The sequence below is a fragment of the Lampris incognitus genome, chromosome 8 (genome assembly GCF_029633865.1).
Source record: "Lampris incognitus isolate fLamInc1 chromosome 8, fLamInc1.hap2, whole genome shotgun sequence".
Classification (NCBI taxonomy): domain Eukaryota; kingdom Metazoa; phylum Chordata; class Actinopteri; order Lampriformes; family Lampridae; genus Lampris; species Lampris incognitus.
Window position 1 is genome coordinate 30,559,786 of NC_079218.1, and position 20,391 is coordinate 30,580,176.

The 20,391-nt window shown below is 41.9% G+C and overlaps 1 protein-coding gene across 1 annotated transcript in view; it reads left to right on the forward strand.

Moving 5' to 3' along the window:
• Positions 1-506: 506 nt before the first annotated feature.
• The window catches only part of siah2l (seven in absentia homolog 2 (Drosophila)-like), a 59,566-nt gene continuing 39,681 nt past the window's right edge, over positions 507-20,391 (forward strand). Inside the window, exon 1 of the mRNA XM_056284701.1 lies at positions 507-1,492. Coding sequence (XP_056140676.1) covers positions 1,049-1,492 — 444 coding nt within the window. The 5' untranslated portion in view covers positions 507-1,048. The remainder of the gene's footprint in view (positions 1,493-20,391) is intronic.

Sequence of the window (20,391 nt, forward strand, 5' to 3'; positions counted from 1 at the left end):
TTATCATCAGGGACACTTTTAATCTTGACTGGGTTTGAGCCCCGGGGTAGTCCAACCTTGGTGGGTCATCCTCTGTGTGGAGTTTGCATGTTCTCCCCGTGTGTGTGTGTGTGTGTGTGTGTGCGTGTGTGTGTGTGTGTGTGTGTGTGTGTGTGTGTGTGTGTGTGTGTGTGTGTGTGTGTGTGTGTGTGTGTGTGTGTGTGTCTCGGCCCTGTGATGGCCTGGCGGCCTGTTCAGGGTGTCTCCCCACCTGCCGCCCAATGACTGCTGGAATAGGCTCCAGCATCCCCGCGACCCTGAGGGCAGGATAAGCGGTTCAGATAATGGATGGATGCTCTAAATATAACTTCACTAGTTCCAGGGAGAGGAAAAAAAATGACATCACTTTGCTGAATGATAAAAAAGGGTTTATTTTAGGCAGTGCTACACAAAGATTGATTTGATTGGTATCGTTCAATCAGAAATTTTTCATCTGACCTTCATAAAAGAACTGACGTCTTGTCTAAAGTAAACATGATTTACATGTGCACACTGTATATAATCAAATAGTGTGTTGAACACCATTTGCACTCATGATTCTGGTAAACATTGAACAATAATTTTGAGATATGAGAGAAAGTTCCAAAAAGATGTTTCCATCTCTATGCTACAGCTTTATTTTTTTATTGACTTTTGTAGGTGATTTTCTTGTGAACAAATGTAGAAAACACTGGAATTTGTTTTAAGATTTACATTAAAACCTGTGATTCAAGATTGACAAATTCTACTCACCGAAGGTTTTCCCCTACTTTAATTTATATGAGACTTGCTGTCTACGCACTACAATTACGTAATAAAATAATTCTGGTTTCTGATTGGCGTTGAGCCTGTCAATCTCTGACGTTCTATCCAATGAGTGCATTACGCAGACATACAAACAGGCAGCCGCCATGTTGTGTCCCCGGGGGCTTGGAGACGCTATTGAGAGTGGTAGTAAATGCCACTGCCGGAGTGCGTACTGTATACACAGTAGTTTAACGGCATTAGGAAGGGCTTTGAGCTTATTGCGATGAGTCGTCCGTCCTCGGCCGGAGGTGGAAGCGGAGGACTCGGGGCCGGGAAAGCAGGCGGAGGAAAGCACGGAGGATCCGGAGGTGGTGGTGGTGCCGCCGCAGCCGCGGCCGCCGCCGCCGCCGCCGCAGCAGCGGCAGCCGCGGCAGCCGCCGGGGTAGGAGCCGTGGCCGGGTCGGGGTCTGCTGCCCCTTCCTCCGCGGTATCGTTGCCCGCGGCGAACCTGCCCGGACAACCGTCAGAACTTACGGCGCTGTTTGAGTGCCCAGTTTGTTTTGACTACGTCCTGCCGCCCATTCTGCAATGCCAGGCCGGTCATTTGGTTTGCAACCAGTGTCGCCAAAAGCTGAGCTGCTGTCCGACCTGCCGAGGCCCTCTCACCCCGAGCATCAGAAACCTGGCCATGGAGAAAGTTGCGTCAACTCTGCCGTTTCCCTGCAAGGTAAGGATGAGCGCGCCGCGGGATGATGGTAGCCGACGTTACTCGGTTCCTCCGCATACGAGCGGAGTGTGGAAAAAGTGCGAGGTTGCACTTTTTCGACTTCTTCACACGGCTAATATGCTAATTATGCTAACTAGGGATGACAGGTGGGCGTGTGTCTCCGGTCCGACGTTCCCGACGCGACCTTTTGGCCAACCCGAGCCTGACGTGTCTTACACGGGTACAGTTTTACTCTCTCTGGCTTTGTTGTCCGTGCTTTGGCACTGTCAAATTAAACACACGTTGATTAATCTTAATCCCGTTATTTGGCCGTTTCAAACGGAACGATTTCGGGGGATTATAGTCGTGTGTGTGTGTGTGTGGGGGGGGGGTGTCTCGCTTTATTTGGCTAGTTTCACTTATGAGGACAATATGTCGTTGTTGACGTCGACGTCAGGCGCTCAAGTGTGACAAGATAACTTCCTGCTTTATTGCGTCAGTTTTATTTGTATAGCCCAATATCACAAATTCCAAATTTTTCTCAAGAGGCTTTACAGCAACACAACATCCTGTCCTGACTGCCGTCCCCCCCTATTCAAACAACGCGAAGTGTTAAAATAGATGTGAAGTGTGATTGTCAACACTGACGTCTGGCGCAGTTCCTCTGAGGAGAACACGCTGGTATTTTAGCTGGTGAATATTCTGCGGTGATGCTATCTTGAAAGTTGTAAGGGTGTGTTGCAAATATACCGTTGGGCCAGGATGAATGAAAATATCTAGGTATATTAGTCCTTGGTCAACTTAACCTCGGTTACAAGGCAAATGGGTTTTCAGTGAGTTAGTTGAAAATAGCCAAAAATAAGTGTAACACCCATCAATTCATTCATTATCTATACCCACTTAACCCAGTTCAGGGCCATGGGGTGGGGTTGGGGGTTGGAGCCTATCCCAGCATGCACTGGACGGAAGGCAGGGAAACACCCTGGACAGGTCTCCAGTCCATCACAGGGCCTTTAAACACACAGTCACACCAATGGGTAATCACCTAAAACATGTATGTCTTTGGACCGTGAGAGGAAACTGAAGTACCCAGAGCAAATCCACACAGACACAGGGAAAACATGCGTTTTCCATATCGATAGGCAGGAGTCACCATTGACACTTGCTATGAGGTGAAAGTGCTAACCACTAAGCCCCAGTGTTGTTATGTGTAACATTTCAATTCAAAATTACAAAGTGCTTACCTGAGTTAGTTCCAAGCAGTTTTTAACACATACATTTTTATAATACAGGTCTTTGGGAGACCCATATGAATCTTGAGAGATACTTTATTGAGCCCCATAGGGAAATTACACTGTATTTAACTCATCCTAGCTGTGTAGCTATGAACAGTGGACAGCCGCCGTGCAGCGCCCGAGGACCAACTCCAGTTCATCTTGCTATGCCTCGGTCAGGGGCACAGACAGGATTATAAACCCTAACATGCATGTCTTTTTTTGATGGTGGGGGAAACCGGAGCACCCGGAGAAAACCCACCGCAAACACAGGGAGAACATGCAAACTCCACACAGAGGACGACCTGGGATGACCCCCAAGGGTAGACAACTCCGGGGTTCGAACCCAGGACCCTCTTGCTGAGAGGCACATTTGTAAAGCCATCTTGGGTGATGGCTTTACAAATGTGTCCTTTCTGACTAATAGAAATATCTAAAGCTGTATTACTCTTTTCTTTGTCTCACAGGCTTAAGATTAAATTGAGGAGAGTGAACATTCTCATCAATATGGAAATCAGAAAGTTAAAAGGCATATTTTTTTCCCATTCATTCTGTACGGAGCAGGGCAACATTTTGCATCGAAATGGTATCAAAGGTTCAAGTCTCTGAACTGGTCTCTGACTTTGGGTGGTTTGAGGGTCTACATTGTATCATGAATTCATATTAAAATAGAATATGTATCAGGGCTCCAGGAAAAAAAAAAAAAATTTAGGAGCCAGATCAAATTTTCAGGAGCCAAAATATCATGATGTCATATGCTACATTGTTAAAGGGCTGCCACACACTGCCTTTTCTTCCCCCTCTGTACTGTCTGCCTTTGTTTGCTCTGCCTTCCATATTCTACATCAGCGTTTCACAAACTTCTCCTGGAGGACCACTTGTCCTGCATGGTTTAGATCTCTCCCAGCTCCAACACAGCTGATTTAAATGATCAGTTTGTTATCAAGCAGCTTCAGAAGTTCATAACGAGTTGAGCATTTGAATCGGCTGTGTTGAAGCAGACCGAGCAATGACACAATCCCTGGCATTCTTGTGTTTTTTACTGTCACCATGCTTCTTTACGGTTTCTTTTTTAAAATGACTCAAATTGGTAATGAACTCTGTTTTACCAGCAATCTCTTGTCCTACTTAAGCACAAAATGTGCAGTATATTTTCCCCTTTGTCATAACGTAACCAGGCGAACTCTTGCAGCCAAGCTGATTTAAAGTGTCTTGTGGGGATGGGAGACTCAGGGATGGGAGAGGAAGATTCCACTCGCTGCAATTGGTTATCATCATCTGTAAAGGACTGCACACTGATTGAATCGGGCTGGGATAACTCAAATGTCACCAGATGTTTCACTGGTCGAGCTGGTCTCGACATTGTCGGCATCTGACGTAGAGGAGGCTGGGTTTGGACGGCCAGGGAGTGAGAAAAAGTGATGTTTTTCGTTTGCGCATTTTGTATTCTTGCCAGCTGGCTAATCTTAGCTAACTATGCAGTTAGCTACAGCCGTCCAGCCATCCATTATCTTAACCGCTTATCCTGCTCTCAGGGTCGCGGGGATGCTGGAGCCTATTCCAGCAGTCATTGGGCAGCAGGTGGGGAGACACTCTGGACAGGCCGCCGGGCCATCACAGGGCCCACACACACACACACACACACACACACACACACACACACACACACACACATTTATGCCTAGGGGCAATTCAAACTCCATCGAACTAAACTACATCAAACTAAATTAAACACTGTTCATAAAGTGAACAGTTCACATTTTTAACCTGAGAAAGGTGACGTTAAACTATCTTCAACCACTGTTGAAGATAGTTTAAATGTTGAAGCGTTAGCTGTTCATCTGTACAGCCGACGCTCCAGCCACCGCAGGACAGGAGTGCGGAGAAGTTTATGTATTGGAAACCGTACAGGAGTTCACACAATAGGTCACGTAAGACGCGGGCGTAGGAGGATATGAGAGTTCAATATAACATATGGCCATTTCTTTTCTTTCTTTCTTTTTGCTTGTGGGGTAATGCTGGCCACTGGCAACTGGCAGGGGAAAAAAAAGGTTGCAAAATTAAAAAGTTAGTCGCATTGGCGACCATTTAAGTCGCCATCTGGAGCCCTGTATATTAGGGGGGGAAAATTGCTTTTGGTTCCCTTTACCTTGTTTAACTTGTTCAACCTCCATAGAGCACATAGGCTTCTGGTTCTAGTCATGGTTCACTGCTTTCTTGGTTTACTGTAGAATTATTCATCTTTGCTAATACTGGCAAGGCTGATTGACACCATAGGGACATTGCTGAGTATCCTGAATATGATTCTGTGTATGGATGTGAAAACTTTCATTGGTGATGATAATATTTATCATGATGCAGAAAACCTGGTATCAGGTAGCAAGTGATGCGATTAGGATTGATAAGTGGCTGAAATTTGAGTTTCAGCTGTGATTCCAGATAACTGTTTGATCTAGGGCTCTCCCAAATACTTTTTTTTGTGCCTCGAAGCTGCAGTATAAAACTTCGAATAATAATCAAAGCTAAAAGGCAGAAGCGTTAGCATACTTTCCTCATATTGCTATTATTTGTTCATTTGTTTGTTTGCTTGTTAGTTACACATTGCTTTGTTGAATGCTCAATTCAGGATTGTGTTATAGCAGACCGTTGTTAAAACACTTGAATCAGGATGTGGACACTCTTTCACATCCAATCTTACCACTCTGCAGAAACAAGCCTGGTCTGTTTGTTGCTTTAGGTTGATAATCAAATTAACCTAGTATCACATGATGCAATGTTCAGTTTAAAATGATCAAATAACACTTTGTCTTGCAGTGAGGCTGGAACCAGTGTGCCTTGAAGCACACACCAGCAAAACAGCTGGAAAGTTGTGCTTTCAGCCTCTTCTGTTGTTATTGGTAGCAGACAAGCCATATGGTTGATTAGTTGGGATTAGATGAGGTTTTGATTCAGCTATACAACTGTTTTTTTTAAATCTTTGTAGTTTTCTGTTCAATAAAATATGCTGGAGTAAGCGAGCTACTCTGTATGTGTGTGTGTGTGTGTGTGTGTGTGTGTGTGTGTTTTGTTTTGTTTTTTTCCTAGTGATTTGCCAGTTTTGTTGAAGAGTTGTGATATGCTTGTTTTGGGCGGCATGGTGGCCCAATGGTTAGCACTGTTGCCTCACAGCAAGAAGGTCCTGGGTTCAAACCCCAGGCCGTCCCAGGTCCTTTCTGCATGGAGTTTGCATGTTCTCCCCGTGTCTGCATGGGTTTCCTCCAGGTGCTCCGGTTTCCTCCCATCATCAAAAAGACATGCATGTTAGGGTTAATACTCCTGTCTGTGCCCCTGACCAAGGCAATGGAAAGAAGAAGTGGAGTTGGTCCCCGGGCGCTGCAGCTGTCCACTGGTCCTATACAATAGGATGGGTTAAATGCAGAACAGATTTCATTGTAACCGGTACAATGACAAAATAAAGTGGCTTTCGTTCTTCTTCTTTCCTTTTGCATACCTGGTACTGAGCTTTTTGGTGGTAGTCCTCGCAAATGTTGGAAATGATTCCAGGTGCTTGACTTCTTGGACATCTTGTTGACCTTAGCTGTGTGGTACACTACCTTGTGAGCAGCAGACATTTCTGTGGGTAGATGAGAGCTGGGGGTAAATAGGTTTTCTGAAAGTTCAAAATATCCTTGTCTGAAAAGAACTGATATATAATGAAAAGTTGATGCATAATAAAAAATGGTGACTATTTCCTGGGCTATTTCTAGAGGGGAAAATGGCTTAAAAAAAAGAAATTGATTGCCGATTTTGGCTTTGATTATTGTAGCAGTGATCGAAGCTTCGACGTATTCAGGTCAGCCCTAGTATAGTCCCGCATAACCAGTCCCGCATAGCCAGACCTATCTCCACACTTTGTTTTACCGCTGTGGGAGAAAGTCTGGCTGAACCCATTAATCATTCTGGTATAGGTGAAAAAAATGCTGTGGCTTTTTTGTATTTCTTTAAACCAATTAAATCATCTTGGCGGTTGTAAGCCCAGGATGCAGCTATGGAAACGGTAACACACAGATAGTGGAAGGGGAGGAGAATTCTGACTGAAATCATCATCGGCGGTCACACGGGGTTGAGTATAACTGTCCTCCCTCTGGGTCCTCAGGTGGGCATAGAGACCGATGCTGGAGCCACATAATGAGAGGACGCCTGCGTGTGACAGCTCTTTATGTGGAGTGGCTGATACGCCTATAGCCACCACACAAACCCTGGCAGGGGGTGGCCAGAGTCCAGTGGCATGGAGAACCAAGATGATTGGGGACCACCCTCTGTTGCAGCCTTCATCTGCCTTCACTGCTGTTGTGACCTGGAGACATCTTTCACCAATTCCGTCGTTGAGGTCTTTGTTGGATCGTACTTCATCTGAAACCTCCCCCTTGACCTTTTCACCTTGGGTGACCCTACCAGGAGCCAAGCTCGGGATAGCATAGCTCTTGGATCATTGGTACATGCAAGCTTCTCCACCACGGCAAGGTGGCAATCCAGGAGAAGACCGACTGAAATAGTCATCCAATAGCAGGCTTATACCCACAGCCAACTCCTTGTGGGTCAGACTGGTCCTAGTATGAAACATTACGGCCTCTTTATCTATTGGTACATAATTTTCTCTGAGCAACCTGTTCTTGTGCTTGTTGCCAAAGATGGCAAAAAAACAACAAAAAAAGACGTTGACATTTTGTCTTGTGCTTTTACGCAGCACAATGAATACTCAACTTGGGCTTATGCCTTGGATTTTCACAGTTATCCCACTGAAATGTTGCTGTTGAAGGCAGCAGTAACCAAGATGAGGGAAGCGGAGTCAGGTGACCGGGCAATTGTTGGGTTGTATCCTGTTAAGGCTGGCAAAGTCTGGGTGGGGAAAGTAAATGAGAGCCACTCGCACCTTATTGATGAGGTAATGTACCTTTTGACGTGCTTCACTTGCCCAGTGACCCACAGGAGATGATGGTAGCACTGGGGACTTCTTAGTGGAAAAACACCAGAGGACTGTGGTTGCATTAGACAGCTTCCAAGTGTAAATATGTGAAACTCTTATCAATGTCAGTTCTTATTTCAATCTGCCTTTGTTATTCCATTTTTCTTTTTCCTATCTTTGCATTATTCTCTCCCTAACCCAAACCCCTTCTTTGTTTTTTGAGTATGGCTCTCTGTCTTACCCTTGCTCGCTCACTCCTCTACACATAAACAAATCCACTTTACTACATTTCATCATGTAGAGGTGTGCTACGGCTATGTCTGCAGTGAGTGATGCTGTCCTCTTAAAGGCAGTCTTGTCAGCTCTCTGCTCTGAAATGGAGCTCTGACTGGATTAGAGAGACATTAAAGTTTTATCTGTTGGTGTTATAGCCGGGTGAAAGCTGAGCCCTCATCGCTGGCCTGCCTTCTCTCCTCCAGTCAGAGGGAAAGAGAGGGTGATGGGAAAATATAGGCAGAACAGAAGCTTTGAACAAAAAGTAAGATGAGGAATAAGGAAAAAATGTAGAAATCAGAATAGATAAATCACAAATTTAGCTATTCTAAAAGGTTCATATAATTAGAATTTCTAATGGGGTCAAAAATGGCTTTTATAAAAGTGTGGAAAATTTCAGTTTATTTGGTCACTCAAATTATTAAGACTTGTTGTGGTTGATAGCGATAATTGAAAAATACTAGCACATACCATGAATTTTGCTTGGTGGGAATTATGCATAATGTTAGCTTTTGTGGTACGGTGCAATATACCAACTTTACACTTGGCTACAATGTGCAATTTTTAGGTAGCGCTATTCATTTTATGATCTTTTTACTACTTTTTGCATGTCTTGCTGTGTGTTTTGTGTGTTGAGAGAGCCATGTTCCAAACTAAATTCCTTGTATGTGCGAAAATACATGGCAAACAAAGCAATCAGATTGAAACCCAGGTATTAGAAAACTGTTTATTAATCATTTCTGAGCCAGTTGCACTTTTCTAAAGTAGCTAGTGTTTGCGTTTTTTTAAAAAAAAATGTATATATATAAACAACCTGCTACTAGTAAAGTGGTGGTGTCCTGGAAAATGTGAGTAAAGAGGAGTACACTCGGTGGAAATATGTAAGGTGGGACAAAACAAATTATACCAATGATTTAGATCATAATTTGTGTTGTAAAAAAGTCACAATTTTTATCCATTTTCAAGATAAAATTGAACTGTTTGTTTGATGAAAATGTTGATTGTACAACACAAGTTTGATTGCTAATAATACTAATATACCCCAAACCCAACAAATAGCTGGAAGTAGTGTTTTTTACTGGAATGGGCCTTTCAAGGGGGGAAAGCCCCTTGTCTTCCCAATTTCTCCCCCTCTTTCTCACCAATTTCTTCCTGCTTTTATTTTATGCTTCTCCTATACGCCTCTAATCTCTGTCACGACAGACTTGAGTTCACTCATTTCTAAGTGACCGGCAATGATTGAGTTTAAGTTGCAAGAAAGAGGTTCTGGGTTCGAGTCCTAGTCCTCCATGTAAGGAGTTTGCATTTTCTCCCTGTGTTTGCACGGGTTTCCTCCTAGGTAGCTTAGTTTTTGTCCACTTCCAAAGGCACACAGGTTAGGCATTAGCTACTCCTTTTTTTGTTCTTGACCAAAGCACTGGCCTTACAATTTGGGGTTGGTCCCCAGGCACTAGGGGTGGGGGGAAAAATTGGTTCACGTAAGAATTGCGATTTTTATCTTCTACAATTCTGAATAGATTCACAAATTCCAAAAATTTATCTTTAAAAACTTTTCTTTCTTTTTTTTCTCCCAGTCTTAAGTAGCCTTCTTGCTGCTGGCAATGTTGACTTGCCGCGCACCTGTTCCGGCTTCCGGAAAACATGACAGTGGATAGTCAGTCACTGCTAACGTTAGCTCATGGTAGCCTTTCTAAAAATGGAGCAGCAACAAATTCAGCCAGTCTCATCATCATTGAAGGTATGCATTGGGGAGCATTTTGGATTTTACAATTTCCCGGGGAAGAAGGAGCTTGACATGACTCATTCAGTATGCAAGATTTGCAGAACTAAAGTTAAGTATTTCGAGAACACTTCAAATGTTAGGTCTCACATCATACGCCATCACCCAGAGTTGAAAGAAGTGAAACAACAACCTCCTGTAACATTAACAAACAACGTACACAGCACCACTTTACCAAACTCCCAGCCAATTCTGAATAGGCAAAAAAATAAAATAAAAACTAGATCCATCGCCTGTTTCATTTCAAAAGACTTGCGCCCCTACAGCATAGTTGACAATGAAGGCTTTAGATTTATGATCCAGACAATTGAGCCAAAGTACGACATACCATCACGTCAGTTTTTTACTGAGAAAGGTTAGGTTTGCCTTTGTGTGTTCACATTATTGCAATCAATTGCTATAACTTTTTCAAATATAAAAACTACATAATCTTATACACACTTTAGTCTGTTTTCATGCCATAATTTGCCACACTGCCTTTCTTAGCGCACAGCGGACTGGAGTAGATCCTGAAATTAGCACCCCTATGTACCAAATCTAGAATCGATTTTGAGTCAGGAATCCTTTTGAATCGAAAAACGTTTTTTGAATCGAATCGTGACCCCAAGAATCAAAATCGAATTGTGAGATTCCAAAAGATTCCCACCCCTACCAGGCGCTGCATTGTCACTACCCTCTGCTCCTAAGTAGTTAAAATGCATCCAATAAATTTTCTAGCAGGGCTTAATAAAGTATAACTTAAACTCAGATGTTATGTTTGACATGAAGAGCAATTTGTTTAGGGCATTTTTTAAGAAAATATCTAAAGATTAAAAACATACCAGGCCGATCTTGGTACTGTTTGATGTTGGCATAGCAGGATAAACACAGTCGCACCTAATAAAAAGGATAATGGTCTGCTGGATATAGGTGTGCCAAAGAGACTGCATTGAAAGTACTATTCTAAGCATAATATACTAAGCACTTTGGGTGTCTAGAAAAGTGCTATATAAATGGAATTATCATTGTTATTATTATTATTATTCACAGTTGTTAGTGCTCTCTCTTTCTGTCAATGCTGATAGATGTGCTGACACCTTAATCAAACAGAGGAATTGTTAATTTTATTTATCTGTGTCTGATTTTATCCTGCTGTGTTTGCACCAGACTACCAAGGCCAGCCTGATATGTTTTTAAATTTCAGATTATTTTTTAAACTTTTTTTTTTTACCTGTAGATGTCAGCAAACTCACTAAAATGGTTTGAGGTTTTGTTACTCTTTTAAGTACTGGGATGTTGGCTGAAGTGCTCAGCATCATTACTTCAGGTCTGCAAGGGCACATGGCTGCAAGGGTTTAAAATGGTCTAATGAGATGGGACTTCAAACCTCACTGGTTGCTGTGGATATGATCAACACCAATATCTCACTGGAAACAACAAGCATGTACACCATGATCACTGCCGCACATGCTTATATTATTGTGCATATAATACTATCAGCACACACTCAGACACTTAAAGACTGATTATGTAGATGTGTAAAAACAAACCTCAGTACATCAATATACTTATAAATTTGAAATGGAAAAATAAATAAAGTAAAATAAACTCTGCAAATAATTATACATTTAAGCTATATGAATTATATATTACTTACATTTGAAGACCTTTGGTTGTTTTTCCATCATGCTTTGGTTATTTTTTTGGCATTGCTTACTTGGCATCTTTTATATCGTCAAAACCTCATTGTGATGAGTTTTGGTTAATCCCAATGGCAAAGTGAAGTGTGCACCCAAAGTGGTATCTCTGGAAGTCTGCTTGAAATTCCACAAGAGCCCCCTTGCAGATTTGATGAATTGCGGTATTGGACAGCCCTAGATGCTCCGGACTTCATGGGAATCTGCCCGTTCAGTCAGTCTGCAAGTGCAGGGAGGTCTTGACATTTGGATTCAGCCAAAGTTTAGAAAAAAATAGACTGTTCAAATAAAAGGACACAAAGTACTAAATAAACTAGAGTATAACTATAATCTGATGAACTAAAAAGGATGAACTAAAAATAAGGCCTGAGGGGGAGAAAAATCACTTCTTTTGGTTGACCTACCACTTGTGTTAATACCCATGCTTTCAGCTGTCAGAGGAAAAGCACGGTGACATTTCCACTATGCTAATCGCCATATTGTTTTCAACTAATTGCAGGCCAGACCGCCTCGATAATAATTTCAACAGGGCTTTTTAATAGATTGCTTCAGGCAACCATTATCTCTAACATGCCTTGACATCATGTGGTGGCCTTAAGGGTTAATATGTAATTATTAAGGGTTGATATATAATTATATTTTACATCTTTTTTAATCCCTTTTAACAAATTTTGGGTAATGTTGTGTCTTGTCTGTTTGTGTAGTGATTATTGAGGTTCCTGACGGAATATGCTGTCGGTATCTGACAAACTCTAATAAATGTAAAGTGTAAAAATTTGCAGTTTTCTATTTTCATTTTCCCATATAACATGCATTGCATCCATTTGTCATTCTACAGAATGTGATATTAACACATACCTTTCTGTTTAATGGTGAGCACAGGTATGTGTTTGGGCTTATCAAATGGCTTCTGCAAATCATAGATGTTTGATTTGATTTAGAATCTTAAAGGTGTTTCATTTATCATGTTGATATCTATTATATATAGTAATTTATTTTTTGGGGGGGGGTTCCCCCTTTTTCTCCCCAATTGTATCTGGCCAATTACCCCACTCTTCTGAGCCATCCCGATTTCTACTCCATCCGCTCTGCTGATCCGGGAAAGGCTGCAGACTACCACATGCCTCCTCCGATACATGTGGAGTCGCCAGCCGCTTGTTTTCACCTGACAGTGAGGAGTTTCGCCAGGGGGGGCGTAGTGCATAGGAGGATCACACTGTTCCCCCTCCCCCACCTAACAGGCGCCCCGACCAACCAGAGAAGGTGGTAGTCTAGCGACCAGGACAAATACTCACATCTGGCTTCCCACCCACAGACACGGCCAATTGTGTCTGTAGGGACGCCCGACCAAGCCGGAGGTGACACGGGGATTCGAACCGCCGATCCCCGTGTTGTGATATTGGGCTATACAAATAAAATTGACTTGACTTGACTTGATTTGGTAGGCAACGGAATAGACCGCCATGCCACCCGGACACAGTATGTGGTAATTTCAGTGGTGTTTTTGTACTCAAAATACCAGAGATCCATTCCAATGAATTATGTCAACGCCTTCCTCACAGCCGGGAAAAACAAAACAAAATGTGGTTTAACCTGAGTTTTGGCAATTGGTTTTGTAGTATCCACTATTATTTTAACTAATTTATTCATTTATTTGTTTATTTAAAATGCAAGCTTGTTCTGGCCTATTTCATTGTTAGCCACAAAAACTTTGTTTCTTCTTCTTACTTACCAGCCTTATTCTTCCACATTTGGCTGCTATGATAAGACGTAAAACGATGTGCTGAGACGTTTTTAAGAGGAAAGTCCTCACCAGCAATAACTAACTAAACAACTGAAAAAGCAGCTACAGCTAACTAACCAAGCACCTACAAAAGGCTTCATAATTTTTATATTCATAGATAAGTTTTTTGTATCAAATACACCAGCAGTGGATGGCATCCAAAGAAAAATGTTGTTTGAGGGTTGAGAGGATTCTTTCACAAATATACTTCCCAAACAACAGTGCTCAGTATGACTGGGTGACAGATTCATTCAATGCAGCAGCACTTGCTGATTTCAGCTCTGCTGAAGAGGACTAGTTCATCGAGATGACATTGGACTCCACCCCGAGACTGAGCTTGAAAGTTGAAGTGGAACTTGCGTTTGTTATTTGCACAACAGAAATTACTGAAAGAAAAGTGAAAGGAATGTTCGTGATCTTGATATTATTTAAATAAAGTTAAACTTGGCCCATTTTGTAACCATTTTGTTGGGGTGAGGGGCATGAAATTGTTTCTTCCTCCAAAGGGGGGCATGACAGAAAAAGTTTGAGAACCACTGCTTTAGGCAGAGTTATTAATTTTAGCTGAATGACCACACCAGTGGGCTGTGGCCCTCTGTTGATTTGTGCTTGTTTTAGAAATGGTTTGTGGATGCTGGAAGCCTACATAGAGAACCAGACTTCAACCAAACAAGCAACACCGTCTACCTACCTTAACTACTGTAAAGTGTCAAAAATCTGAAGGTTAAAAGCGAAATCAAGCAACGTTTCAATGTAGCTTACATTTCAAATTCTCCAAGCGGGGTTTTGAGATTAGATCAGAAACATCCAAGTAGACTCAATGCATTAAAGTGCACACGCACATGCCCACATACATTAACATGACTTTAAAGGCACACATAACTATCTATTCAGGTGTGTGTATAAGTTCTATTCATTATGCTGTTTAGCGAGTTAGAGGGCAGGTGAACCTGTAAGCTCTGTAGCTTAATTCACAGATGAAATGGCTGCAAAATGGCAAACATGCCCTTGGGGCATTTTATGGCATATGAGGGTTTGGGTTTTGAATGTATACACATGCGCACACACACACACACACACACACACACACACACACACACACACACACACACACACACAAAGGCATTGTTTTTATAAGTCAACAAAAAATCCTTTAGGGGTTGTGGGTTATTAATTTAGAATATAGAACAATTAGAATATATGACTTGCATTAGTGTAATTCGTATATGACCATTAAAAAAATCATTATCCAAATTAATGAATTATCCCCTCATCCTTTTATGGCAGTTTTCTGTCAAGAAGCAGGAAGCTGAATGGCGTAACTTTGCCAGAAAAATGCAGACAGGATCAATGTCTACAAAGCTGGCTGGATTCATTCAGTCACTGTCTGACAGTTTATTGATATTAAGGTTTTCTCTGCCGACTCAAAATCCCTTGTGGCCGACTCAAAATCTCTTGTATCCATCTCCCTTGACATTTCTCATACTCTCTTCCTCCCTCCTTTTCCCTTTTCTTCCACTTTATCTGGCCCTGTTTCCATCCTTGTCTGTCAATATCTGCCCCTTTCTTCGTCATACCAGTATAAATTATATACATTACAAGTGTGTAAACATAACAATCTGTCTCTCTTTTTATCCCTCACCCACCAGCATTAGCTGTTGTACCTTCCCGTTTTTCCATCTGCTGCCATCTCTCCTTTACTATGCATTCAGTTCATCTCCTCATCTCTCCTGTATGCCCTCTGCTCTTCCTGTTTCTCTCCTTACCTCTCTACTACAGTCTACATTTCAAACTCAGTCAACCTGAAAATCTCCTCATTTATATTCCTGTACATATTCTTAGCCATCCAGCAGATTTGTGTGTTTTTGCGTGTGTGTGCATGTGCGCATAGCTATGTGCATAGAAACGAAACCAATCCCTCATTCAACTAGGCTTTGCAGTGGCTGTGTGTTTGTAAAGCATGTATCTATAAATAAAGTGTCTGTCTGTCTTGTGACACCCAAGTAAGTAGGAGCATCTAAACTGCCCTTGTGTCTCAGACCCACTGTAGCCAGGGATAATCCAGAAAAATACAATATGGGTGCTGCCTGGCCACTGCCAATACATCAGTAAGTTCCTCACACTATGTAATGGGTTAGAGCAATGTATAATAATGATCAATTTTATATAGTGCTTTTCTAACACTCAAAGTCACTTTACAACAAACGGCAGTGAAACAAGACAACATATTACATGACACAGACATACAGGGGTGGTTGGGAAGGGAGGCTACAAGAGGGAGAAGCGGCAGCCACACACGACGCCAGCAGTACTCTGACCTAAATGGCAAGAAAAACAAAAAACAACAGCACTGTAGATGTTGATTTTCTGTAGGGGTTTACTCTTGTAGCCTATTCCTCCCCTGAGGTATCCACTAGGCAGTGGCACTGTTTAACCCATAGCTGGGGGCTTGTTCGTGGGCATCAGGGAATATCCACACACCAATGGGCCTGCGTACCGCACGTCTAGGGGCCAGACCTCCTCCAAGTCCCTTGTAGTTCAGTCAGGGTCCAAGGTGTACCCAGTTACCGTGTGTCGCCATGAGGAGGCACTACATAGGGCTTGCTGTTGGTGAGGCTATGTACTGGAAGGGAGAGACTAACGTGCTCAGCTCCTGTTCACATTTCTGCTAGCCAGCGGCGAAGGTGTGAGATGTGACAGGCACAGAACACTACACCAACACACTAGATGCTTCACAACAACCCCACTTCTTACACAAGAATGTCAGACACACTGTATGTATTGTATGGCGTGTTAATGCAGGGTCTCTGAGGGATGGATTTTTGTAAGGAATAACTTGCATTCACCTCTCCCACCCCCTGAGGGATGTCAGCAAAGACATGTAACCCACTGCTCTTTCCCCTCACCTCTTTATTGGACTTTGGAATCCAATTTAATAAACCAACTGTATTTTATTTTGTAATCTTGTTATCTCACTTAACGTTGAATGAACAGCAACCTACTTGTACCCCTTAACCTACTTATGCTTATGATATATTGCCCATCTTTCATTCTAATTTTGTTCTTATCATTTAATTCTCACTGTAATTATCTGCATGAGTAAGCATTGTAGGCTTATTGAAATTGAACGATTTGACCACTTTGTGGCTTGCCTGTCAGAAGACACCCAGGACAAGTGCAAAGATGTTGTGACAAACTTCCTGAGTAACCAGAGATAGGCCTGCTTTTCCATCAACACAGAATCTTTTTTAAGTCAAGTCAATTTTATTTGTATAGCCCAATATCACAAATTGCAAATTTGCCTCAAGGGGCTTTACAGCAACGCTACATCCTCTCCTTAGACCCTCACATCAGATAAGGAACAACTCCCTAAGAAAAAAACAACAACAACTACCTTTTAACAGGGAGAAAAAATAAGAAAAAAAACCTAGGGAGAGCAACAGAGGAGGGTCTTTTAATGTCTGAAAGGTTTTGTTATTGCAAGTAGTTGTTAACGTAGTTCTGTGTTTTTAAATGAAAGTATTCCAGGAGAAGGAGATGGCTCCAGAGCAGCTTCTGGGCCGGAGGTTTCTCACAGCAGATAGATAGTACCTCAGGTTTGTGTTGGGCAGCTTCCCAGAGTACTAGCTGAAGATCGTTTGCTAAGATGAATAAGTAATCATGCTAATCACAAATAATTATGATGGCCATGTCTCATTGTTGCCAGACTCGGGCTGCCAGCTAAGCTGTCTACTTTATTACAGCTGCCGCCAGGTCATTAAACTAAGAGTCAAGTTCAACATGTTGAATGTGCAAATGCTGGTGTGAATCCTATGAGAATATCTGTCTTATACCATCACAACAAATAGAAATATTCAAATCGAATGTTCTTACTATTACAGTCGCATATACACTACCGTTCAAAAGTTTGGGATCACCCAAACAATTTTGTGTTTTCCATGAAAAGTCACACTTATTCACCACCATATGTTGTGAAATGAATAGAAAATAGAGTCAAGACATTGACAAGGTTAGAAATAATGATTTGTATTTGAAATAAGATTTTTTTTACATCAAACTTTGCTTTCGTCAAAGAATCCTCCATTTGCAGCAATTACAGCATTGCAGACCTTTGGCATTCTAGCTGTTAATTTGTTGAGGTAATCTGGAGAAATTGCACCCCACGCTTCCAGAAGCAGCTCCCACAAGTTGGATTGGTTGGATGGGCACTTCTTTGAGCAGATTGAGTTTCTGGAGCATCACATTTGTGGGGTCAATTAAACGCTCAAAATGGCCAGAAAAAGAGAACTTTCATCTGAAACTCGACAGTCTATTCTTGTTCTTAGAAATGAAGGCTATTCCATGCGAGAAATTGCTAAGAAATTGAAGATTTCCTACACCGGTGTGTACTACTCCCTTCAGAGGACAGCACAAACAGGCTCTAACCAGAGTAGAAAAAGAAGTGGGAGGCCGCGTTGCACAACTGAGCAAGAAGATAAGTACATTAGAGTCTCTAGTTTGAGAAACAGACGCCTCACAGGTCCCCAACTGGCATCTTCATTAAATAGTACCTGTTAGAGCCTGTTTGTGCTGTCCTCTGAAGGGAGTAGTACACACCGGTGTAGGAAATCTTCAATTTCTTAGCAATTTCTCGCATGGAATAGCCTTCATTTCTAAGAACAAGAATAGACTGTCGAGTTTCAGATGAAAGTTCTCTTTTTCTGGCCATTTTGAGCGTTTAATTGACCCCACAAATGTGATGCTCCAGAAACTCAATCTGCTCAAAGAAGTGCCCATCCAACCAATCCAACTTGTGGGAGCTGCTTCTGGAAGCGTGGGGTGCAATTTCTCCAGATTACCTCAACAAATTAACAGCTAGAATGCCAAAGGTCTGCAATGCTGTAATTGCTGCAAATGGAGGATTCTTTGACGAAAGCAAAGTTTGATGTAAAAAAAATCTTATTTCAAATACAAATCATTATTTCTAACCTTGTCAATGTCTTGACTCTATTTTCTATTCATTTCACAACATATGGTGGTGAATAAGTGTGACTTTTCATGGAAAACACGAAATTCTTTGGGTGATCCCAAACTTTTGAACGGTAGTGTATATAGAATTAAGTTTTCAGGATATTGCAGATTCAAGGCTAGGTTTGTGTGTGGAGTGCTCGAACTGATAACCACACAATTATTTAAATACACGACGTTAAGAGTCTGTGTTTCTGTAACATTTTGGGTTCATAAAACATGTCTGAGTTTGAGTCGTAGACAAAAGCTTGAATCAAAGTGACCTGGAAGTAGTGTGGGGGAGTAAAAGATCTCTAAAATCAGAAGTGTCCATTTGAAGGCTCTCAATTTAAATTTGTTTAACAGAAAAAATTGCTGTCACTCAACTTCTAGCTCATTCATTCAAGTGTCAGACCTTCTCTGTAAACACTTTGATTTTGTCACATGGGTCCAGTATGTTTTTGTGTGGGCCCTGCAAGCCAGTATTTATGCTTATTCACCTCATCACATATCTGAGAGATGGGCGAGTTTTGTGTTTCCATGCTGGTTCCTCTAAGTTCACAGTCAAGTCCAAATTCTGATCCGCTCTATAGGAAATGATAATAGAATAAAATAGTGTGATCTTGGTTAGAAGCTCAAAAACTCACCACAAGATAGGTAGCCATTGTACCTCCGCATGCATTGATAGACAGACCTTCATAATCATTTCAGAGCATCGAGCTTACAACATGCCAGCATTCAGAGGATATGTTTTATTGGAGTAAACAATTTTAACCAATGAGACTAGAACTTTTTTTTTTTCGGTTTACCTAATTTAATGCGAGAAGTCAAAATTCCTCCTCTTGCTTTCTCTGGTCCTCTGTCTTACCATCTTTTATCTGTGGTTTCCATAGTTCTGTCCTCCTCCTTTCCTCTCCTCGTCATCTGATATCTTCCACCAGATCTCCCCATCACCTTCATCCTCCATATCACCTTCATCCTCAATTTCCTCCTCAGCTCTCGCTGTTGTCCTCTCTGTCTTGTCGTTTCTGTTTTACACTCGCTTTCTTATTTCCCTCCTTTTCCTCTAGCTCTGTCTCTTTCTACCCATTTCCTTTGATGTGTCAGGGACCTCCTTTATCTTATCTGCAGTGCTATTCACTCCTAGAAGCTCCGTAAATTCTCTAGCCAGCCTTTACTTGCTGGATGTCAGCATTTAATTGAATGATGGCAGTTTTTACCCTTAAAGATGGCCATCAGAGCCCCTCTCTCCCTGTCTGTCTTTCTTGTGTCCAATTTTCTTATGTCTATCCCAGAGTACATTGGTATTGAGGGTATATATTTTTATGCAATAACTAGCCTATTTTTATGTAACAGTACTCTTGGGGGGGGGGTAATCGTTTTTTTTCTTCCTTTGGACCCCTTTTCATAATAAATAAAAATGTTGCGTGTTATTTGATATATTTTAATTCTCCTTTTAGCCTCTGGTTGTGGAACAGGTCTGTCAAGTTCACATGCGTAGCTGCATTTGGGATTGAACCTTCACCTTGTTTTTATGTGTGCGCGGTGGATGGGGTGCTTCATGACCATTAGTGACATATTCCAATTTTTCCAGTTGATAGGCTTGATTAATTCCCCAAGGGGGAAATGGCCCTTGTTATTTGACAGAAATGTGGTTGTTTCTGTCATATTCATTTCGCTCCTCAGTTATAATGTTCACATTGCAACGGATTCGCAGCGGCTCAGTGAGCTGAGGAAACGCGGCGGTTTTCCATCTTTTCAAATTCAAATTCAGTTGGCTTTATTGGCATGACGTAACAATGTACATATTGCTCTTTTCTTTACTTCTGGAGGGCCTGTGCTCAGTTCGGCTTTTACTTAACCTTTTTGATTAACTAGTCGAAATTTCCACAGGGTTCAAAATAATCTGCTTTAACCTGTCATACCTTAATTGTTAATACTAACAAAATGTCAAAACCAAATGGAAATGGCAGTTTACATCTACCTACCTACTACACTGTGTTTGCCTCAGACATACCAGCCTGCTTGTCATTACATGGGGTGGTAGATAGGTGGCAATAGACTGGAAGGCAAAGAAGCTGGATTGTCACCAGAAGCTCACTAGTTTGAATCATTGAACCTGCTGGGATGTTCTATGAAAGGAAAATCTGCCTCTCTTTTGCACCTACAATATCTGTAACCGTCCTTGTGCATGTGCAGCTTT